Raw genomic sequence first — 25,205 nt, 5'->3', positions numbered from 1 at the left:
TCTGGAATAGAATATAAATAACCAATATAATAGACTAGAAATAACTAATCAGAATATGTACTAATAAGATGTTATTCACTGTAGTAGAACAAACTCTAAAGCTCTAGGAATTTATCTAAGAATAGACAAAACTACCATGCAAAGTCTAATAAAGAGTGTATAGACGATTAAAATAAGTGGAAAGAAATCCATCTTCTTGGATGGAATGAATAATATTACAAAGATGTTATTTCCCACATTAATCTGTAAGTTTAGTTCACTCTCAATGAAAATATCTGTTGGTTTTTTTAGAGTCACTGATAAATTTAGTCTCAAATTTACATATAACAATAAAGATCAGGAAATAGCTAAGTCAAACTTGAAAATAGAAAGAAAAAGAGGGCATTTGTCTTATTAGAGATTAAGAACAACAGACATCCATAATAATAAAAATAGTGTTGTTTTGGTGCAAGAACTGGTAAGAGACCAATGAGAAAAACTAGATAGCTCAGAGAGAGACCTATATTTATATAAGAACTTAATACAGAAAAATGGTGGTACTAAAAACCAATGGGGGAAAGGATAGACTGTCTGGAAGTATTGGGAACACTGGCTCACTATTTTGAAGATTACAAAAAAATACTATCTAATATCATGTATAAAGGTGGAATCAGATGGATTGTGAACTTGTCTGTGGTAACCCATGAATCTATCAAGTTAATAGAAAAAAAACTGTAGGAGAATATCTATGAACTAGACGGGGCAGAACTTCTTTTTTTTTTTTTTTTAAAGATTTTGTTTATTTATTTGACAGAGAGAGATCACAAGTAGACAGAGAGGCAGGCAGAGAGAGAGAGAGAGAGGGAAGCAGGCTCCCTGCTGAGCAGAGAGCCCGATGCGGGACTCGATCCCAGGACCCTGAGATCATGACCTGAGCCGAAGGCAGTGGCTTAACCCACTGAGCCACCCAGGCGCAGACGGGGCAGAACTTCTTAAATAAGACACTTAACCTTAAAAAAGGCAAAAATAAGTTTCAGCATAATTATGAATAAAGCTAACAGACATGAAAGGCTGGGAGATAATATTTACAATGTATAACAGTTGAGGTACGAGTGGGTGTTACAGACAATGATCACTTTCACATCAGAAAGAGAAATCTATGAATCCCAGTAGAAAAATGAGCAAGAAAACCAAAGGGCCAATAAGCCCATGAAGAAATGCTCAAATCCATTGGTTATCAGAGAAATGGCAAAATAAACAATGAGATTTCACTTTACATTTGTTAGCCTGGCAAACATTGGGAAGGAGAATAAAGACAACTCTTGCAAAGGGATGTGGCAATGTAGGGATCATTGGGTACTGCTGATTGGATTGTAAAGCTGGTACTTATAAAACAATAAACTTGTAACACAATGCTCAGAGAACAAACCAGCATGATTCTAGCCAAGTGAATGAATATCCCATGGCCCTACAATCCTGCTCCTAGACAGATATCCCAGAGAGACTGGTACATAGGTAATTACAAGTTTGTGGAGGAGAATGTGTCTGCAGTGTCAGTTGCAGTGATGGGGAATTTGTAGCAACCTGATTGCCCATTACTAGGCTGGGAAACGTGATAGGAGCACACCGTGGGTATAGAGCAGCTGTCTAGAAATGACTTACTAGAATTCCTCATAGCCACACTGATAGATTTTAAAGATATAATCTGAGGGGCAAAAGTAAGAAAATGAATGAGATCTATAACACAAGATGTTTTTATAAATTAAAAATGCAACAAAAATGGTAATCACTCCATGATGTGTACATAAATCAGTACATCACATTGTATACCTCAAAAATAATTTAAAAATGCAATGAAATAACAAGAGTATCCGTACACAAAGTTGAACACTAAGCATATTGGAATGGAGGAGGGCAGCAGTGGGGAGTGGGTATAAGTGTTCATGAGTAAGTGAGGAGGCAAACAAATAAAAGAAAAAGGGGCCCAGTGTTGGCAATATGCCATGAGCTGGGGAATGTGGTTAAGTCAACCCTTTGCATCTGAAGTCTATGAATAAGAAAAAAAATATCAAGTCTTAAATCAAACTCAGGGATTTCTCTTCCTTTCTACTCATCAGAGTGCAAAATATTGCCAGTAAATGGAGTCCGCTATCTCCTAAATTGTGCCCCCTGTCCCTTTGCAATGCAAATTGGATAGGTCCATACATCTTGGATTGAAATGCAAGAGCCAAGCATTCTGCTAAGCCTGGCAGTACCAGCATCCTGTTATTGGGCTTTTCTCTTTGTTAATGATGTTAGGTATGCTTTTCTTTCATGAGTTGATGGATTGATTTATAATTCACTTAACAAATTTTCACCAAGTGCCAGGAGACAACATAAGCATTGGGAATACAGAAGAATCAGATACCATGATAGCACTTCTGATGTTTGAAAACAATGACAATGTCCCTAGGTTTATTCTGTGGCTGAAATTCCCCCAGTTCTTTCCAATCCTTACCCAACAGGACTTGGAATTAAATCATCCCACCATCTGCAGTCCTTTTTGAGCTTCTGGCTGGCATGGCTAAAGCTTCCTGTGTAATGGTCAAGTATTTCCTTTTAGAATGTAAATTCCTAGGGGACATTTGTTAAATTCTAGGTTGTTGGAGATGGAAGTAATCTTAGAATTTACCCATTTTGTAAGTTTCCAAACTGCTTCTCTGGGGACTCAGGGGCTCCCCAAGAGGGACTGGGAAGCTGAGGGGAAGGCTGAATGGGAGGTTTTCTAGGTCTCTTTCTCTAATCAGAGTGATTCTGCTATCAGTGTGTTTTACAGATTGAATTACTGCATATGAGACTCTTGACTCCGGGAATCAAACTGAGGGTTTTGGAAAGGGAGGTGGGTGGGAGGATGGGGTAACTGGGTGATGGTGTGTATTTAAAGAGGACACATGATATGATGAGCACTGGGTGTTGTACTGAACTAATGAGTCATTGAACATTATATCAAAAACTAATGATGTGCTATGCCTGGGCTAATTGAACTAAAAAAAAAAAAAGAAGTATTATGAAGATGTAGTTGAAAACAGTGTGCTCATTTCATGTAGGGAAAACTTGAGGCCCAGAGAGCAAGTGATTTACCCAATACCACAGTCTCCCTTACCACTCTCCTGTGTCATCTCATGGCCCATGCTATTCTGAAGATGCTCAGAGGTCAGAGTGAGACCACAGAATCTGGAGCCTTCCTCAGCAGGGCTGGCCTTGGGGATAACCAGGGGCCAGGCTGGGTCTCCCTGACAGCATCAGAGCAGCTACATCTGTTTCATTCAGTGCAGGACTTCTTTCCTTGGGGTCTTACCCACCAGTAACAAATTCTTCCTGTGTTGAATAAATGGAGAAGGAGAAACAGAGGAGTGTGGAGACCATGGCATTGGACGCTTAGGCATATGACCTGATCTGTGGTTTTAGCTGTGCTGAGCCTCAGATTTTGTTCTTGTAAAAAGAGGATGTAAGATGTCATACAACATGATTTCTTTTTTGTAATGCTCCAGGGTTTGTAGGACTTGGACATAGTGATGGGATGGAAGGTAATAGCTACTTACTCAGAAGACGGCTGGTGACTTCCAAGATGGACATTCATGAGTCCAGGCATCTTCTTCTCAGCCTCAGGGGCCTTGGTGATTAATGTGGACACGTGGACTGGGGAGATAGAGCTCTTGTATCAAGCAAGGAAGGATATAATCTGAACTTGGTGTGGGAGCAGACAGGATTCACTACACCCTAAATGTTGTGTATGTGACTGTCATCTCAGATAATTTTCTTCCTTGAGAGAAGTAGTCTTTCAGTGTAGACTCATGCATCTGGAACCCAGGATTTTCTCCCATCTCCAGCTGCCATCATTGGCCTCTGCTGATGTACTCAAATGATGAAGGGTGAAGACCTGGAAGGAGGTGATTGCCTTTCATGTAAATCATCCCAAGGAGGCAGACAGACTTTCCATCCACTGCCCCGGGGGGAGCTCATTAAGAAGGAAGACTTGGGAAAACAGTAGAGACTAAGGAATCTCTGCATTCCAGGGAGACAAGTTTCTTTGAATCTCACATAATTAGTGGCTTGTTACTATTGTGATTTTGAGGCGATTGAGGTAGGTAAATAGAGAAGCCTTGGACCTGGGGCCATCCCTGGGATGCTGGGGAGTGATGTGGGGTGCCATGGAAAGGATCTTAAGAGTGAAGATTCTTGGATTCTAGTCAGCCAGTGAGTAGTTGTGATTTGGAGGAAACACTTAGCCTCTCTAATTTTAGGTTTGTCATCTAGATTTTAGTACCTGTATGGCAGAGGGGGTTGCCTGGAGAATTAAATTAACTCAAGAATATATTAAGAATAATAATACTACTAAATTTTTCAAATGCTTGTATAACATTTCATGGTGGGTTTTTTTGTTGTTTTTTGTTTTATTTTTATTTATTTATTTTTTTATGTAGCTCTTCAAGTGCAGTGTTCTTGTTTTTGCAGATGAGGGAAATGAGTCTCAGTCTTACTGAATAACTTCTCGAAAGTTTCATAACTGGGAAGTGCTAAGGCTAAGTTCAAGTTCAGGGTTGTCTCACTCTTATATTCCACACATATTCTAATTTGTTATGTGGAGACTACACCTGGGAAGTTCTTTCATGGTTTCCTCTCATTTTCTCCTCCAAGGTGCTAGGCCATCTTCAGATGTTCTACAAATTTATCTACTTTCCTCCCCATTCTGGTGATCCTGACCAGACTCATCCTAGGCTAGTGAAATGGCTCATTAAAGGGTAGGGCCCTGTCTTCTTTTGAGTTCACCAATGCATCCCCTCAACATCTAGCAAAGTCTGGCCCATAGTGGGCATTCAAAACCATTTGTTAACTAATATACCAGGCACAATATTTCTTTTAAAAATTTTTGTACAGAAATTAAAAAGTAATTCCAAACCAGAACAAAATCTTGTTGCTGTGCTACCAAAACAATAATTATATTTATAAAGTGTTCTAAGATTTCAGATAAAGGAATATATTATGCCCAGGAATAGCAAACAGAAGGACTCAAAGAGGGACTCCTACCATATCTGATGTAATGCAGCCATTGCATCAATCAGCTTCTCAGGATGAAAAAGCCAGGAAATACTCTGAAAGTGCTTTTGTCTTTTTAAATTTTTAACTTTTATTCTTCTAAATTATGTTCTTTTTTTTGATATTTTGTTGTTATTTAAAGGATGAAAGAATATTTTAACTGAATCCTACAGTGACACTTGAGAAAAAATTTAGGTTAACATGGAACATTTGTTAATGGGAGAACTTATTAGGGGCTAAGGCTTATTGAAGGAGTGTTGATCCTCCTGCCAAATACTGTCATATCCCTCAACTGATATGGCATAAACTTACTGGGTTTATTCTATGCATTTATTTTATTTTATTTTTTTATAATTTTTTTGCACTGTATTTATTTATTTATTTTTAAATTTTTTACTTTTTCAGTGTAATAGTATTCATTATTTTTGCACCACACCCAGTGCTCCATGCAATCCATGCCCTCTCCAATACCCACCACCTGGATCCCCCAACCTCCCACCCCCCGCCCCTTCAAAACCCTCAGCTTGTTTTTCAGAGTCCATAGTCTCTCATGGTTCACCTCCCCTTCCAATTTCCCTCAACTCCCTTCTCCTCTCCATCTCCCCTTGTCCTCCATGCTATTTGTTATGCTCCACAAATAAGTGAAACCATATGATAATTGACTTTCTCTGCTTGACTTATTTCACTTAGCATAATCTCTTCCAGTCCCGTTCATGTTGCTACAAAAGTTGGGTATTCATCTTTTCTGATGGAGGCATAATACTCCATAGTGTATATGGACCACATCTTCCTTATCCATTCGTCTGTTGACGGGCATCTTGGTTCTTTCCACAGTTTGGCGACCGTGGCCATTGCTGCTATAAACATTGGGGTACAGATGGCCCTTCTTTTCACTCCATCTGTATCTTTGGGGTAAATACCCAGTAGTGCAATGGCAGGGTCATAATTTTTTAAAATTTATTTTCAGCGTAACAGTATTCATTGTTTTTGCACCACACCCAGTGCTCCATGCAGTCCGTGCCCTCTCCAATACCCACCACCTGTATCCCCCAACCTCCCACCCCCCGCCCCTTCAAACCCCTCAGATTGTTTTTCAGAGTCCATAGTCTCTCATGGTTCACCTCCCCTTCCAATTTCCCTCAACTCCCTTCTCCTCTCTAACTCCCCTTGTCCTCCATGCTATTAGCCAATATATATAGTACATCATTGGATTTTGATGTAGTGTTCAATGATTCATAAGTTGGCTTTGTCTTTAGTTATGTTGCTTCTTTGGTTAAAATCTTCAGTTCATTTACTCATTCAATACTATATTGGATTCTAGAAATAAAGAAATCAGTCACACCAAGTGAATTCCTATAAGTACCTTCTAGAGGGGAGAGAGACATGTCATTACAACATGGAGCAATATTATAGAATAGGAGTATGTAGGAGTTTTAAGAGTAGGGAAGAATGAGTATTGAATTCATGGTCAGGTGAGGCTGGGGGTTAGAGATGGGTTGAGAAAAGCATCTCCAGTAGAAATGACCCTTGAGTTGATTCTTGAAAGTGTAAGTAAAAGATGGCTGAAGAGTCAACGGTAGAAGAACGTTTAAGGCAGAGGGACCACCTTGCAGGCAGACATACTGTGTCTGGGGATCTGAAAATAGCCATGTGACTCGAGTTTAGAGTGAATATGTTGGAGTGAACAGAGATGAGGCTGGAATGTTAGGCTTGCTACACTTATTGAAAATAATTCCAACTCCTTAGCTTGCCAGTCATAGCTTTCCATGAGCTAGTCCCATTCCTATTTTTCATCACCTGTCAGTACTTCCTGAGGCCATAGCCAGACTTGGCTTCTTGCCATTCTTAGCACCTGATTGCTATATGGATTTGCACGTGCTGTTCATTTGGCATTTATCTACCTAGCCTCCTCATCTTTGCTTGCCTGGAAAATTTTGTCTTCCAAGTCTAGCCTTCCTCTGCTGTGAAAGCTTGCAGTATTTACTCACCTTTAAATATGGCTCATTTGGTACTTCCTTTGATTCATATAGTGCTGGCTTTTGCACAGTCACATGGAGACTCCCTTTCTATGTGGAATGCTTTTATTTGTGTTCCGGTTCATTTTTCTTGGTAGATTACCAGCTCTGTGAAGGCAGGACACATCAGAGTGGGGTGAAGGAGACGCCATAGTTTGGTTCACCCAGTACTTGATCCAATCCCCCTTCTCCTTGCATACCTTCAGAATATGGGCTATAAAAATTATACATTAGATTTTCAGCCACTCTTTGAGCTGGAGGAGTCAGTCTCAGGCAATGAGAAGATGTAAACATACATTGCTATCCCGTCCCTGTCTTTCTCTTTTTTACAGTTTAGTTGGAGCTGAAGTAGCCATCATATGAGGAGTCAAGAGATTGAGTCATGTACCAACTCTGAAGGCACTGAGGCATGGATCTAATGCTAGCAACCATCTCCTCTGATCTCTTGGGGAGTAGGACATAACACTCCCTCCCAACTTATTAAGCCATTGTGGTCATGTTTTTCATTTCTTTCAGCCAAATGTGAATACAAATTATACAGAGAACTTTGTGAGAAATTCAGAGAGTTGTAGAGAGATGGATCTAGATGGAGGAGACACATACTTGAGCAGAGTTCATGCTTGGGTGGGCAAGCAGCGTGTGGTAATAGGAGGCTTTCAGGGCAGGTAAAGTATTTGGAGATGATAGGTAATGGTAATTCTGATAGGTAATTCAAGCAAGTGATATTCTTAGGAAGGTCTATAACAGGGAGACTGAATAGTCTACATATTTTGGCCCTTTTTTTTTCTCCCCTTAGTGAATCTCAGCATATTCAGCCCTTTTTCTAGTCTAGGGTAGTAAAGCATTCATATTAGGTGAGATCTTAAGTATCACTGGTCACTCTTTCAACAGTTAATCTTCTCCCATATCATCCATCATTTGCTGGTTCACCACTGTGGTGAAAAGCTCACTTCTGCCCAGACCACCCTATCCATCTTTAGGCAGCACCAAGACTTGTTCAGCTGCATGGGATTGTACCAGGCTTATTGTCTTTCTCGTACCCTGTGATGATGGGTACTGGCTCCTCACCCATGTAAACATTCTCCTTCTCCTAGCTTTGTAGGACCAGCTGCTCTAGTCTCCCTTTGACCTCTCACTTATCTGGTTTACAACTCAATTGCCAAGCAGAGTGATAGACACATCTAGAGTCTAATGAATACTTCAGTATTTATGAGCTAAAATTTTTTTTGTCAGGTATTCTAATTAGCTTCAACTCAGAAAAATGATTTCAAGCAATTCTTACTTCTCAGCTTTATTGAGGTGTCATTGACAAATACAATTTGTATATATTTAAGGTATTCTACTTGATGTTTTGATATATGTATGCATTGTGAAATGATTGCCACAATCAAGCTAATTGACATACTTATCACCTCACATAGTTAGCATTTTTGTGTGCTTGGTGAGAACAGTTAAGATCTACCCTTTTAGCAAATTTCAAGTGTACAGTGCAGTACTGTTAACTGTAGTCACTGTGCTCCAAATTAGATCTCAAGAATTTATTCATCTCATATAACTGAAACTTTACACCCTTCGACCAGCTTTGCACAATTCTTGCAGTTGTGACATGACCAGTCAAGGTGCATCTAATGATTATCAAGCACATGTTATTTACTCAGTGTCACTAATGGGCCAGGCTGAAAAGTGATGTGCATTTTTCCCACCCACATTTCTTTTGATGGAACTCAGTTCCTTGGCCATAGGCCAAGGATTTTGAGTGCCATTTGAGTAAGATCTGAATTTAGAGAGCAGAAGTGTTGATATGTGTGAGTATCTGAGGGAAAAGCATTTCAGACAAGAGGAATGGTGAATTCAAAGGGCCTCAGATGGAAGTCATCCATGTTTACTTAAGGAACACCCGAAATCAGTGTTTCTGAGGGAAGTAGGTGAAGAAAGGGCCAAAAGAAGTATCCAAAATTTATAAAGGACTTATTAAACTCAACACCCCAAAAATAAAAAAATCCAGTCAAGAAATGGGTAAAGGACATGAACAGACATTTCTCCAAAAGAAGACATACAAATGGCCAACAGACAAATGGAAATATAAATCACAGAAATATAAATCCAATCTACAACAAGATACCACTTCACACTGATCAGAATGGCTAAAATTAACAATTTAGGAAACAACAGATGTTGGCAAGGATGCAGAGAAAGGGGAACCCTCTTACACTCCTGGTGGGAATGCAAACTGGTACAGCCACTCTGGAAAACAGTATGGAGGTTCAGAAAGTTAAAAATAGAGCTACTCTATGACCCAGCACTACTAGATATTTATCCAAAGGATACAAACATAGTGATTTGAAGGGGCACATGTACCCCAGTGTTTATAGCAGCAATGTCTACAATTGTCAAAATACGGAAAGGGCCCAGATGTCCATTGACTGATGAATGGATAAAGAAGATGTGATATGTATATACAATGAAATATTAGATATCAAAAAGAATAAAATCTTGCTATTTGCGACAATATGGATGGAAGTAGAGTTTATTATGCTAAGTGAAATAAGTCAGTCAGAGAAGGGCAAATACCATATGATTTCACGCATGTATAATTTAAGAAACAAAACAGATGAACATAGGGTAAGAGAAGGAAAAATAAAATAAAATAAAATAAAAACAGAGAGGGAGACAAACCATGAGATACTCTTAACTATAGGAAACAAACAGGGTAGCTGGATGGGAGGTGGGTGGGGACATGGGATAATTGTGTGATGGGCATTAAGGAGGGCAATTCATGTAAGGAGCACTGGGTATTACATACAGTCGATGAATCACTAAACTCCACCCGTGAAAGTAGTAATATACTTTATGTTAACTAACTTGAATTTAAATAAAATCTAAAAAAAACGGGGGGGGGGCAGTAGGGTGAGAAGGCAGAGAGGTATGGGGGCCAGATCATGTAGAGTCTAGTATGCTCTTACAAGGACTTGGTTCTTTCTCTAAGTGCATTGTGAAGCTGTTGGGTCATAGTAGGGCTTTGAGCAGAGGAGGGATATGATCTAACTTCTGTTTTTGTTTCCAAAGTTTTATGTGGAAAAGTTTCAAGTTCACAAAAAATGGAAAGAATATTGCAACAAACATTTGTATATCCTTCGCACAGATCCACAGGTTAACCTTTTGGCACAACTGGTTCCTTCCTTTCTATTGCCAATTGATTTTTTGCGGAGCTATTGAGAGTAAGTTGAAGACAACATACCATTTCCCCTTTAGGTACATTCAGCAGGCATCTCCCCTGAAGCCCAAAACAATTGTAACCAAGAAAGTGAACACAGATTCTACATGTCATCCAGTATGCAGGGGTCCAAGTTTTCCAATCTGGACTCTGGTCAGGGTGAATGGATTGCATTGGACTCTTCTGTTTCTTTTGTCTCTTCTAACAAGGGAACAACATCCCCACTTAAAGTTTGTTTGTTTTTCCTGATACTGTCTCTTCTTAAAGAATCCAGGCCAGTTGCCTCACAGAATATTGCACATTCTCTATTTTTCTGATTTTTTGCACGTGATTTAACTTAGGTTAAACATTTTTTAAAAGATTTTATTTATTTACTTGAGGGAGAGAGCATGAAGAGGGGGAAAGAGGGAGAAGGAAAAGCAGACTCCCTACCGAGCAGGGAGCCTGATACAGGGCTCAGTCCCAGGACCCTGAGATCATGACCTGAGCCAAAGGCAGACGCTTAAACAACTGAACCAACCAGGCACCTTAGGTTAAATGTTTTGACCAGAATACTACACAGGAGATCTTGTAGTAGGTGCAGATGGCTCACATCAGTCGGAATCCAATGTTGGGCCCTCCTAGTGCTCATGTGAGTTTGGTAACTTTTAAGATGCTGACCAGCAGATCTGTTATTGTAATTGCAAAATTTCTCCTTTGCAAATTAGTAAGTAATGAGTGGGGTGAGATTTGAGACAGTTTGATTACCCCTTTTTTCCCCAGCAACCTTCTACTGAATGGTTTTAAGCTTAGCTTCAGACTCTTGCCTGAATCAATCATTTTGGGTATTTTACACATATTACTTGTGAAGAAACTGAAGTTGAGTGAAATGACTTTCCTTAGATCAAAGAGCTGTTAAGTAGTAAATCTAGGATTCAAACCCAGAGCTGTTTAACCAGAGTCCATGCTCTTGACCACTGTATTAATTTCCTATTGCTGCTGTAACAAAATACCACAACTTAGTGGCTTAAAATAGCTCAGATACATTCTCTTATAGTTTGAGAAGTCAGAAGTCAAAATTTATAGGGTCATCAGGGCTGTGTTCCTTCTGGAGGCTTCTTTGGAGAGTCTGTTTTCTTGTCTTTTTCAGTTTCTTGAGATTACCTATATTCCTTGGCTCATGGCCCTTTCTCAGATCACTCCAAGCTCTTGCTTCCATCCTCACATCTACTTCTCTCTCTGATTCTTGTATCCTTCTTATAAGGGCTTTTGTGTTTACAGTGGGCCTACCTGCATAATCCAGAATAGCCATCCCATCTCAGAATCTTCACTTGGTCATACCTGCAAAATGCCTTATGCCATATAAGTTAACATATTCATAGGCTCTGGGAATTAGGGCTTAGATATCCTCAGAAGCCATTTTTCAGCCTACCACAACCACTCAACAATATTTTTCTCCCACAGTGGTGGTGAATCCTGTTTTCACTTTCTGTTGGGTTTACTCTGAGATGGATCTGAGCTAAAACTTAATTGTAACTTAAATGAAATGATCACCTGACTTTATTTCATAAGCCCCACTCTGATTGGTCAACCACAATGGTATTTTGGTTTTGCGGGAATTAGTGTCAGTTTAGAGACAGTGTCTAGTAATTTCCTACAATCTGGGTATTTTCTTTTACAATGCACAGTAAACCTGGTATATAGCTGTGAGTCTCTGTGGGGAAGGCTACTTGGAAGATTTAGGTATACTTTTTTTTTTTTTGGCCCTGGCTCAAGAGTTGGAATTGGCAATGAGCTATGATTTAAGTTATGTTGTATGATTTAAGTTAGTCCTTGGTTTATCAGTAAGACTTTGGTGGGCTGCCTATTTGTTTTATTCCTAGGGACACCATAATTCATTAGCTGCTGACTCTATAGGTCATCAGCATATATGCATTCTGATTTTTGATCTCTTTTAACCAGTATAGTAACCATGACTACCTTGTCTCTGGAGACCAGTGCTACCACCTGTTGACTCCTGCTCTGGGATCCCATCATTTCCATTGACTTTGGGGAGTCCATTTCAGCAGTAACACTTATCACTGCCATATAGAGAACCTCTATGCCATCTCTCACTGTCTATAGAGAATATGCATTACAGAGACTTTCAAGTACCTATGGTTTCCTCACCAATGTCTTTTTCAAAGCTTTGGTAAAGGAAGTATCCTCTAGACCCTGCAGTGTGATATGTGGGCGCTCCTGGGTGGCTCAGTAGGTTAAGCCTCTGCCTTCGGCTCAGGTCATGATCTCAGGGTCCTGGGATTGAGCCCCATTGGGCTCTCTGCTTAGCAGGGAGCCTGCTTCCCCCTCTCCCTCTGCCTGCCTCTCTGCCTACTTGTGCTCTCTCTCTGTCAAATAAATAAATAAATAAATAAATAAATAAATAAATAAAATCTTTTAAAAAAAGAGGAGGTGATGCATATAAATATATTCCTTCTGCTTCAATTTTTTGAAACAGCTTCAGGAGAATAGGTGTTATTTCTTCTTTGAAAGTTTGGTAGTATTCCCCAGGGAATCCATCAGGTCCTGGGCTCTTGTTTTTTGGGAGGTTTTTGATCACTGCTTCAATCTCGTTACTAGATATCGGTCTATTCAGGTTGTCAATTTCTTCCTCGTTCAATTTTGGGAGTTTATAGTTTTCCAGGAATGCATCCATTTCATCTAGGTTGCTTAGCTTATTGGCATGTAACTGTTAATAATAACTTCTGATGATTGTTTCTACTTCCTTGGTGTTAGTTGTGATCTCTCCCTTTTCATTCATAATTTTATGAATTTGGGCTTTCTCTCTTTTCTTTTGGATTAGTGTGGCCAATGGTTTATTGATCTTATTGATTCTTTCAAAAACCAGCTTCTAGTTTCATTGATACGTTCTATTATATCTCTGATTTCTACTTTATTGATCTCTGCTCTAATCTTGATGATTTCCCTTCTTATGTGTGGAGTTGGTTTGATTTGTTGTTGATTCTCCAGTTCTTTAAGGTGTAGAGACAGCTGGTGTATTCTGGATTTTTCAATTTTTTTGAGGGAGGCTTGGATGGCTATGTATTTCCCCCTTAGGACCGCCTTTGCTGTATCTCATAGGTTTTGGACCAAAGTGTCTTCATTCTCATTAGTTTCCATGAATTGTTTCAGTTCTTCTTTGATCTCCTGGTTGATCCAAGCATTCTTAAGCAAGGTGGCCTTTAGCTTCCAGGTGTTTGAGTTCCTTTGGAACTTTTCCTTGTGATTGAGCTCCAGTTTTAAAGCATTGTGATCTGAGAATATGCAGGGAATAATCTCAGTCTTTTGGTATCGGTTGAGTCCTGATTTCTCTTTCTATGAAGCCAGCATTACCCTGATCCCCAAACCAGGCAAAGACCCTACCAAAAAGGAGAATTTCAGACCAATATCACTGATGAATATGGACGCTAAGATTCTCAACAAGATCCTAGCAAACAGGATCCAACAGCACATTAAAAAGATTATCCACCATGACCAGGGGGGATTCATCCCTGGGCTACAAGGATGGTTCAACATTCGCAAATCAATCAATATGATAGAACAAATTAATAAGAAAAGAGAGAAGAACCACATGGTCCTCTCAATTGATGCAGAAAAAGCATTTGACAAAATCCAGCATCCGTTCCTGATTAAAACGCTTCAAAGTATAGGGATAGAGGGGACATTCCTGAACTTCTTTATCCATTTTTATCCATTCATCAGTTGATGGACATTTGGGCTGTTTCTATAATTTGGCTGTTATAGATAATGCTGCTATAAATATCAGGGTGTATGTATCCCTTTGCATTAGCATTTTCATACTCTTTGGATAAATAGTTAGGAGTACAATTGCTGGATCATAGGATTCTTCTCTTTTTAGCTTTTTGAGGAATCTACGTACTGAATTCCAGAGTGGCTTAACCTGTGTTACTAACTGGAATTTAAATAAAAACTTGAAAAAATAAAAATAGATGGATACATTAAAATTGTAAATTTATTTGAGCAAAAATCCATTCAAATTAGGCAGCATACCATCTGGTAGCTAGAAGGCAGCTCTGAGGAGAGATGAAAGACTTTTATAAGCAGAAGGGAATGGGAACCAGGAAGTTATACTAGACAAAAGGGTAAAACTCATGTTATATTATGTGTCAACTGTATTTCAAAAAAGGAAAGAAAAGAAGAAAAAAAGTGGGTTGGTTATTGCAAAGGCTTTCCTTTAGGAGATGGTAGGGGTCTTTCTGTTGTATTACCTAATTAGTGCTGATCAGGTGATTCCTGGTTGGCTGGTGTAAGATTCCATTTCTGGGAGAGCCAAAATCGTAATTAAGTTAAACCCCAATTTGGTGACAGCGCTTAGGATAAATGACTCCACATTGGGCCTGTTGTTTTGCTTTTGAAATTCCAAAGCAGATGGTTCTCAAAGGCTTGTCTGGAAGATGTCTTAACTTTTGAGAATCTCTGATAAGTTCCCACTGAGTGTCTTAGTCTGCATGTGCAAGGCAGGTGGTTTTATGACTTTGTTCAGGAACTATTATAAATTCTTAGTGTGTCCACACATTTAGCTGCATCTGTCTCCAGGGAATAGTGTCTTCCACTTCACTGCTGTGTTCCAAATATCATACAAGCTCCTTTATTGGCAAACTTTATCTCAGAACATAGAGAGGAAGGAATTCTGGGAAATGTAGTTCTAGCGTGGTGGTAAAGTTGCTAAAACTCAATCCAACACACTATGTAAATGAATAAAATGATTGAAATTAAAATAACAGGAAGTTTTATTACTACACAAAGTCAGTAGGATACAATAATTTGCTGTAAAATACTTATCACTTTATTTCATGGAAATAAATTTTTATGACAGTGATATGTATTTCAGTATTTCATTTTCTTCAGAAATGGTCACTCAGTTTGACATTCTTGTAACATTGAAGGTCTTTAGTGGATTAAGTACTGTATAAAATTTTTTTTTTTTTTAAAGATTTTATTTATTTATTTGACAGAGAGAGATCACAAGTAGACAGAGAGGCAGGCAGAGAGAGAGAGGGAAGCAGGCTTCCTGCTGAGCAGAGAGCCCGATGCGGGACTCGATCCCAGGACCCTGAGATCACGACCTGAGCCGAAGGCAGCGGCCCAACCCACTGAGCCACCCAGGCGCCCCTGTATAAAATTTTGAAACAGTCTCAGAATTACAGAAAAATGTGATTATGGCACAAAACATTTAAGATTAAATTGACAGCCTGATGACCTGTCTCCCTTCCTTAGTATGTATTTCCTACAAACAAAGACATTCTCCTCCATAACTACAATAAAACCATTAAAATCTAGAAATCAGGAAATTAACATTAATACATTACGATATGTACCACATCAAGTTTCACTGCTTGTCCCAATAATGTCTTTATAGCAAAAGGAATAATAAAAATACCCAGTTCAGAAGATATTTGCAAATGACAGTACAGACAAAAGGTTGATATCCAGGATCTATAAAGAACTCCTCAAACTCAACACACACAAAACAGACAATCATATCAAAAAATGGGCAGAAGATATGAACAGACACTTCTCCAAAGAAGACATACAAATGGCTATCAGACACATGAGAAAATGTTCATCATCACTAGCCATCAGGGAGATTCAAATTAAAACCACATTGAGATACCACCTTACACCAGTTAGAATGGCCAAAATTAGCAAGATAGGAAACAACATATGTTGGAGGGGATGTGGAGAAAGGGGAACCCTCTTACACTGTTGGTGGGAATGCAAGTTGGTGCAGCCACTTTGGAGAACAGTGTGGAGATTCCTTAAGAAATTAAAAATAGAACTTCCCTATGACCCTGCCATTGCACTACTGGGTATTTACCCCAAAGATACAGATGTAGAAAAGAAGGGCCATCTGTACCCCAATGTTTATAGCAGCAATGGCCACGGTCGCCAAACTGTGGAAAGAACCAAGATGCCCGTCAACAGATGAATGGATAAGGAAGATGTGGTCCATAGACACTATGGAGTATTATGCCTCCATCAGAAAAGATGAATACCCAACTTTTGTAGCAACATGGACAGGACTGGAAGAGATTATGCTGAGTGAAATAAGTCAAGCAGAGAAAGTCAATTATCATATGGTTTCACTTATTTGTGGAGCATAACAAATAGCATGGAGGACAAGGGGAGTTAGAGAAGAGAAGGGAGTTGGGGGAAATTGGAAGGGGAGATGAACCATGAGAGACTATGGACTCTGAAAAACAATCTGAGGGTTTTGAAGGTGTGGGGGGTGGGAGGTTGGGGGAACCAGGTGGTGGGTATTAGAGAGGGCACGGATTGCATGGAGCACTGGGTGTGGTGCAAAAACAATGAATACTGTTATGCTGAAAATAAATTAAAAAAATAATAAAAAGAATACCCAGTTCAGAATCCCGTATTATATTTAACTTGTTTCCCCCAGTCTGGAATAATCTCACAAACTTTGCTTGACTTTCATACACTTGACATCTTTGAATATTATGGGGTGCTTGTTTTCTAGAATGGCCCTCAATCTGGTTTATTTTTTGCTTCTTCATGACTAGATTCAGGCTATCCATTTTTGGCAGGACTATCACAGAAGTGACATTTTATTCTCATTGCATCCTATCAGGCGGCACACAATTTTGAATTGTCCCATTACTGCTGATGTTCATTTTGATTACTTGATTAAAATGTCATCTGAGAGACTTCTCTGCAAAGTTACTTTTCCTCTTTGTTAGCAACAAATATTTTATGAAATGCTGTAATTATCCCATTCCTCATCAAAATTCTTCCCATCTATTCATTTATCTATATTGGTATGGACTCATGTTTCTTAACCTTATTCAGTGAGTTATAATTGATTTCTTCTGTGTCCTTTTGATATATTCCCACCATTCTCCAGATGGTGGGCACTTTCTTCTTTTATATCTCAGGATGTTCCAGGATCATCTCATTTTTTCTCTGCTCCAGTCCTAGAATCTGCTACGTCTCCAAAAGCCAGGCTCCCAATAGGTTTACCATCTTCACTCTACTTGGATTCAGGACACACCGAATCACCCCTCTGTAAGGATACTCTCATCACCCATTTTTGGATCTGACTGCCCTTTCTAGGATCGACACCACACAGATGCCTATTTTGTCACTGACGGAAATGAGACTTAGAGAGAGTGATAGCCTTCTTCACAAAAGGCCAAGTTGTGACCTAATTTAAAGTTTCTTGACTTAGAATCCTAGAGCTTTTTTTTACCATGCCACGTTAGTCCATTACCCTTTAGACCATGAAGTAAACAGCTGTCAACAGTTAGAGCTTTGTTATAGTTATATTTGTATTATATTTTACTAAGCAAATCTGTGCAGGTCCAAGGAAATCTTGTGTAGAATTGATGACTTATTTGGTATTAAACCATATGACTAAATTGTTGAAAATACACATGGAGAAGCATTTCTCCCTTATTTTTTTATGGTTAAACATATTGGTTTATACTGGCAAATTACATAAAATGCATGAACTAGAGATTATAAGAAGGAAGGGATAAAGGAAGAAGGGAGGGGTGGAGGAATTATTTTATAACCTATTAAATATTTATAATTATTATATTTAATTTTATGAAAAAGAAAGTAAAATTCTGATTATAGTCAGCTGTTGGCAGTCTTTTCCTCTCTGATAACTAGACTATAAATACTCTGGAGGACAGAAGTGATTTATTTTGCCTTTGTCACAGAATTAAACTTCATACCTACAGGTAGTAGGTGCTTAACCTTTAATTGTTGAATCAATGAGTAAACTCATAGAGGGAGCATAATATGAGCATTCTATTCTTTTCTACTAGTCAACTTTCTCAAGGCTCGTTTCATGTCCTTGTTCCTAAGACTGTAGATAAAAGGGTTTAACATAGGGATTACCACTGTATAAATAACGGTGACCACACGGTCCTTTGTCACTGAGTAGGTGGATGAAGGGCGAATGTACACAAATATTATGGTTCCATAGAATAGTGCCACAACCATGAGGTGGGATCCACAGGTGGAGAAGACCTTGTACCTGCCTCCCCCAGAAGGGACCCTCAGAACAGCACGGGTGATGAAAACATAAGAGACAATGATCAAGATGAAGGGACTCATGATCACAAAGGAGCCCTCTGTGAAGGCCAGAAGCTCATTGACGGAGGTGTCAGAGCAAGAGAGCGTCAGCAGTGGCTGGACGTCACAGAAGAAGTGGTGGATGACGTTGGGCCCACAGAAGGAGAGGCGGGCCATGAGAATCGTGTGAGTGAGTGAGTGGAGGTGGGACAGCACCCAGGATGCCATCGCCAGCAGGAGACAGCGTTGGGGGCTCATGGTCGTGGTGTAATGCAGCGGGTGACAGATGGCCATGTAGCGGTCAAGAGCCATGGCAGCGAGAAGGAAGCTGTCAGTGATCGCACAGGCCACAAAGAAATACATCTGCGTGAGGCACTGGGCAAAGGGGACCTTCTTGTTCTTGCTCAGCATGTTTGCCAGCATCCTTGGCACAATGATATTTGTAAAGCAGATGTCCACGAAAGATAGATTGGAGAGGAAGAAGTACATGGGGGTATGGAAGCGGGCATCCCCCCGGATGGCTGCAATGATGACTGAGTTGCCGGCCACATTGACCAGATACATGGCAAAGAAGCTGGCAAAGAGCCACCCCTGCTCTTTGGGGTCACTGGTCAGTCCCAGGAGGAGGAATTCAGCAACATGGCTCTGGTTTTCCCTTGACATTGTTAGCCTGCAAGTAGAAAATATAAAGGAATGTTAGGTGTGTGTCCTGGCTTGGAGTCTCCAGTTATAACTTCCTGTGGGTGGCTGGTATAATTGAGGGGAGTATGGATTTTGGTGTCCCAGCTTTCTGGCTTTCCATTCTGGCTCTGGCACTGATTCACACAGAGTACGAAGTCACCTTCTGAACTTTCATTTCCTTCATCAGCAAAGGCAGAAATTATTAAATTTACCTCCTCAGACTATTCTGTTTTGGCCTGGATTTCTCTCTGTTTGACTTTCTAAAAATGGATATCAGAAGATCTTAACTTCTCACTGAAGAAAAGACAGATATATATTCTAGAGGACATGTTCTTAGCTCCAGCCTCTTTGGGAAAAGCTTGCAGAATGGGTTGGGGTATTGGAATAATGTATCAGGAGTGTCATGAAACTGGGAAGGCTACAATCCCCCAGGAGGTGAAATGATACAGTATGTGGGGCAGGCCACTTTCTGGCAATGGGAGGGCTTCTGTCTGGTTTGGTTAAACTTTTTATTCCATGCAGGTTGGTGGCATTAAGAAAGTCATAACAGTAGTAACAGTGCATATCATGACAGTAGATTAGAGTGGACTCCAGCCATAGGTGCTTGTCTGAGCATGAAAATTATATAAAAGGTGCAGGTTATACTGAGAGGATAGCAAATTTCTGGGCTTCAGGAACTGGATTTTTACCCTTGAAATGGGTGCAGAGTAGCAAGCTCCAGAAGGAACAAAGCAGGACCCAGTTTGGAAGGAACTGTGGCTCTGGTCAGCGTTTATAAAGGCAGAGACTTGGCTGCCATGGGACACGATCAGAAATCCATTACCAGGGCACCTGGGTGGCTCAGTGGGTTAAGCCTCTGCCTTCAGCTCAGGTCATGATCTCAGGGTCCTGGGATCAAGCCCCACATCTGGATCACTGCTCAGCGCAGAGCCTGCTTCCCCCTCTCTCTCTGCCTGCCTCTCTGCCTGCTTGTGATCTCTGTCTGTCAAATAAATAGATAAAAAAATCTTAAAAAAAAAAAAAAAAGAAATCCATTGCCCACCCTCCATGCCCAGGATCAAACTCTGGTTATTGGCCAGAATGACTTGATTCTGAATCAGTCACTGTGCTTCAGGCCTTGGGCTGCTGACGTCCACCTTGCCTAGGGTCAGGGTCAGTTCCAGAGCAAAACTCAGGGAGAGATTTGAAGATGTGTGTCACTGACTCCAGGTAAAGCGAGAAACAGGTAAGGGAAGATGTGTGAGAGGAAGTCTACACTCAAGGACACTGAGTACGAATGAGACCCTCCCCCCACAACGTTTAAAGCACTGAAATAAAATCCCTTGTAATGCTGGAAAGGACCCATGCTGTCTGGATCTCTCTAGGCATTTTTCTAAGGAACAGAAGCATGGGCTTCTGAAGCATCTTTTTTTCTCCCAAGTGCTTGGAACTTTGGATTTGGAACAAAGTGATTTCTCCTACTTGGAAGGGCACAATGAGACCACTGACATGGGGAGGCCCAGGATCTTAATTCCGGGAGGGTAGGGCCCTGTCTGGCTGTTAGACCCTGTATTCCCAGTTCACTGCCATATCCTTGTCTCAGGTGCCAAATGCAAGTACTGAACATATCAGGAATCTTTACATGTGCTAGACACTGTATGATGATTGAATCCATTTAAGAACTCTGGCAGCATACAGATGAGGATACTGAATTGTAGATTTATTACAGACTGCTCAGGAACTTGCTCAAGACCATGTTATTAGTAAGTGGCTATATTTTCAACCCAGGCAGTTTGGCCTTAAGGTCTCGTTCTTTGCCACTATGCTATATTACCCTCTGCCTGTTAAAATGTATTTGCTAACAGTAATGGAATGGACAACTTTGACAGCAACTTGAATGACAGAGGCATGTTGACTAAGTGGCCAGAATTAGCTCTTTTGGATCAGGAAAATTAATGGAAACAGTCCAGGATTAGGTTTTAGTCCTGGTGTAGTTACTTACCAGCTGTTTCCCTTGGAAGATCTTTGTGCTTTATTTTTCTCATGGAAAAATGAGAGAAGTACAACACCATTTCCATCAGAATGTTGTGGGCATCAAGTGAAGGAACATATCTGAAAAGTGGTTTGTAAATGCGCAGGTGCTGTATCAGCAGTAATTGTATAAATAATATATAACATAAAGTGATATATAATAATGGAAAATAATAATCCTCATATTTAATATATAGTACCTGGTTTAGCTGGTTAGGACAAAAGAAAGTGAGGAAGTGTGTGTGAAATGGTTGGGATGACCACTGGAAGGAGAGCAAGGCTGTAGCTTCTGAAGAGGGGCAGAACAGGTAGTATTAGAATTTCCTGGCCAGAGAAGGGGAAGGGATAGAGATTCCAGTGGGTTTTCTGCTTTGCAGAGTCTTTTCTGCCGTAGTGATGGATAAGTTAAGGGGCTCAATGCTGACAGTCTTCCCACAACCAGTCACTGAGAGTGTTTTTTTTTTTTAAGGTGAATATTCTTTTTAAAAAATTTTTATTTAAATTCAATTAATTAACATAGTGTATGATTAGTTTCAGAGGTAGAATTCAGCAATTCATCACTTACATATAATACCCAGTGCTCGTCACAAGTGTTCTCCTTTTTTTTTATTTTTTTATTTTTTTTTTTACTTTTTTATTATTAATTTTATTTTTTATAAACATATAATATATTTTTATCCCCAGGGGTACAGGTCTGTGAATCACCAGGTTTACACACTTCACAGCACTCACCATAGCACATACCCTCCCCAGTGTCCATAATCCCACCCCCCTCCCAACCCCCCTCCCCCCATCAACCCTCAGTTTGTTTTGTGAGATTAAGAGTCACTTATGGTTTGTCTCCCTCCCAATTCCATCTTGTTTCATTTACTCTTCTCCTACACCCTTAACCCCCCATGTTGCATCTCCTATCCCTCATATCAGGGAGATCATATGATAGTTGTCTTTCTCCGATTGACTTATTTCGCTAAGCATGATACCCTCTAGTTCCATCCATGTCGTCGCAAATGGCAAGATTTCATTTCTTTTGATGGCCGCATAGTATTCCATTGTGTATATATACCACATCTTCTTTATCCATTCGTCTGTTGATGAACATCTAGGTTCTTTCCATAGTTTGGCCATTGTAGACATTGCTGCTATAAACATCAGGTGCACGTGCCCCTTCGGATCACTACGTTTGTATCTTTAGGGTAAATACCCAGCAGTGCAATTCCTGGGTCATAGGGTAGTTCTATTTTCAATATTTTGAGGAACCTCCATGCTGTTTTCCAGAGTGGTTGCACCAGCTCGCATTCCCACCAACAGTGTAGGAGGGTTCCCCTTTCTCCGCATCCTCGGCAGCATCTGTCATTTCCTGACTTGTTAATTTTAGCCATTCTGACTGGTGTGAGGTGATATCTCATTGTGGTTTTGATTTGTATTTCCCTGATGCCGAGTGATGTGGAGCACTTTTTCATGTGTCTGTTGGCCATCTGGATGTCTTCTTTGCAGAAATGTCTGTTCATGTCTTCTGCCCATTTCTTGATTGGATTCTTTGTTCTTTGGGTGTTGAGTTTGCTAAGTTCTTTATAGATTTTGGACACTAGCCCTTTATCTGATATGTCATTTGCAAATATCTTCTCCCATTCTGTCAGTTGTCTTTTGGTTTTGTTAACTGTTTCCTTTGCTGTGCAAAAGCTTTTGATCTTGATAAAATCCCAATAGTTCATTTTTGCCCTTGCTTGCCTTGCTTTTGGCGATGTTCCTAGGAAGATGTTGCTGCGGCTGAGGTCGAAGAGGTTGTTGCCTGTGTTCTCCTCAAGGATTTTGATGGATTCCTTTCTCACATTGAGATCCTTCATCCATTTTGAGTCTATTTTCGTGTGTGGTGTAAGGAAATGATCCAATTTCATTTTTCTGCATGTGGCTGTCCAATTTTCCCAACACCATTTATTGAAGAGGCTGTCTTTTTTCCATTGGACATTCTTTCCTGCTTTGTCGAAGATGAGTTGACCATAGAGTTGAGGGTCCATTTCTGGGCTCTCTATTCTGTTCCATTGATCTATGTGTCTGTTTTTGTGCCAGTACCATGCTGTCTTGATGATGACAGCTTTGTAATAGAGCTTGAAGTCTGGAATTGTGATGCCACCAACTTTGGCTTTTTCAATATTCCTTTGGCTATTCGAGGTCTTTTCTGGTTCCATATAAATTTTAGGATTATTTGTTCCATTTCTTTGAAAAAAAATGGATGGTACTTTGATAGGAATTGCATTAAATGTGTAGATTGCTTTAGGTAGCATAGACATTTTCACAATATTTATTCTTCCAATCCAGGAGCATGGAACATTTTTCCATTTCTTTGTGTCTTCCTCAATTTCTTTCATGAGTACTTTATAGTTTTCTGTGTATAGATTCTTAGTCTCTTTGGTTAGGTTTATTCCTAGGTATCTTATAGTTTTGGGTGCAATTGTAAATGGGATTGACTCCTTAATTTCTCTTTCTTCTGTCTTGTTGTTGGTGTAGAGAAATGCAACTGATTTCTGTGCATTGATTTTATATCCTGACACTTTACTGAATTCCTGTACAAGTTCTAGCAGTTTTGGAGTGGAGTCTTTTGGGTTTTCCACATATAGTATCATATCATCTGCGAAGAGTGATAGTTTGACTTCTTCTTTGCCGATTTGGATGCCTTTAATTTCCTTTTGTTGTCTGATTGCTGAGGCTAGGACTTCTAGTACTATGTTGAATAGCAGTGGTGATAACGGACATCCCTGCCGTGTTCCTGACCTTAGCGGAAAAGCTTTCAGTTTTTCTCCATTGAGAATGATATTTGCGGTGGGTTTTTCATAGATGGCTTTGATAATATTGAGGTATGTGCCCTCTATCCCTATACTTTGAAGAGTTTTGATCAGGAAGGGATGCTGTACTTTGTCAAATGCTTTTTTCAGCATCTATGGAGAGTATCATATGGTTCTTGTTCTTTCTTTTATTAATGTGTTGTATTACATTGATTGATTTGTGGATGTTGAACCAGCCTTGCAGCCCTGGAATAAATCCCACTTGGTCGTGGTGAATAATCCTTTTAATGTACTGTTGAATCCTATTGGCTAGTATTTTGGCGAGAATTTTTGCATCTGTGTTCATCAAGGATATTGGTCTGTAGTTCTCTTTTTTGATGGGATCCTTGTCTGGTTTTGGGATCCTTTGTCTGGTATTTGGCCTCATAAAATGAGTTTGGAAGTTTTCCTTCTATTTCTATTTTTTGGAACAGTTTCAGGAGAATAGGAATTAGTTCTTCTTTAAATGTTTGGTAGAATTCCCCCGGGAAGCCATCTGGCCCTGGGCTTTTGTTTGTTTGGAGATTTTTGATGACTGTTTCAATCTCCTTACTGCTTATGGGTCTGTTGAGGCTTTCTATTTCTTCCTGGTTCAGTTGTGGTAGTTTATATGTGTCTAGGAATGCATCCATTTCTTCCAGATTCTGAAATTTGTTGGCGTAGAGTTGCTCATAGTATGTTCTTATAATTGTCTGTATTTCTTTGGTGTTCGTTTTGATCTCTCCTCTTTCATTCATGACTTTATTTATTTGGGTCCTTTCTCTTTTCTTTTTGATAAGTCTGGCCAGGGGTTTATCAATCTTATTAATTCTTTCAAAGAACCAGCTCCTAGTTTCGTTGATTTGTTCTATTGTTTTTTTGGTTTCTATTTCATTGATTTCTGCTCTGATCTTTATGATTTCTCTTCTCCTGCTGGGTTTAGGGTTTCTTTCTTGTTCTTTCTCCAGCTCCTTTAGGTGTAGGGTTAGGTTGTGTACCTGAGACCTTTCTTGTTTCTTGAGAAAGGCTTGTACCGCTATATATTTTCCTCTCAGGACTGCCTTTGTTGTGTCCCACAGATTTTGAACCGTTGTGTTTTCATACAAGTGTTCTCCTTAATGCCATCACCCAGTTACCCCATTTCCCTCCAGCAACCCTCAGTTTGTTTCCCAGAGTTAAGAGGCTCTTATGGTTTGTCTCCCTCTCTGATTTCGTCTTATTTTATTTTTCCCTCCTGTCGCCTATGATCCTCTGTTTTTCTTCTTAAATTCCACATATAAGTGAAATCATCTGACATTTGTCTTTCTCTGTTTGGCTTATTTCACTTATGGTTTCAAATAGCTCAGGAAAGCC

General features: G+C 39.8%; 1 protein-coding gene across 1 annotated transcript; it reads right to left on the bottom strand.

Annotated features, from left to right (window-relative positions):
* Positions 1–18,096: 18,096 nt before the first annotated feature.
* On the bottom strand, positions 18,097–19,026 carry LOC125083721 (olfactory receptor 1L6-like). The gene has a single exon (XM_047700568.1). The coding sequence runs from the start codon at positions 19,024–19,026 to the stop codon at positions 18,097–18,099; it is 930 nt and encodes a 309-aa protein (XP_047556524.1).
* Between the last annotated feature and the right edge of the window lie 6,179 nt (positions 19,027–25,205).

The sequence above is a fragment of the Lutra lutra genome, chromosome 13 (genome assembly GCF_902655055.1).
Source record: "Lutra lutra chromosome 13, mLutLut1.2, whole genome shotgun sequence".
NCBI lineage: Eukaryota > Metazoa > Chordata > Mammalia > Carnivora > Mustelidae > Lutra > Lutra lutra.
This window is presented reverse-complemented; position numbering and strand designations above follow the sequence as displayed.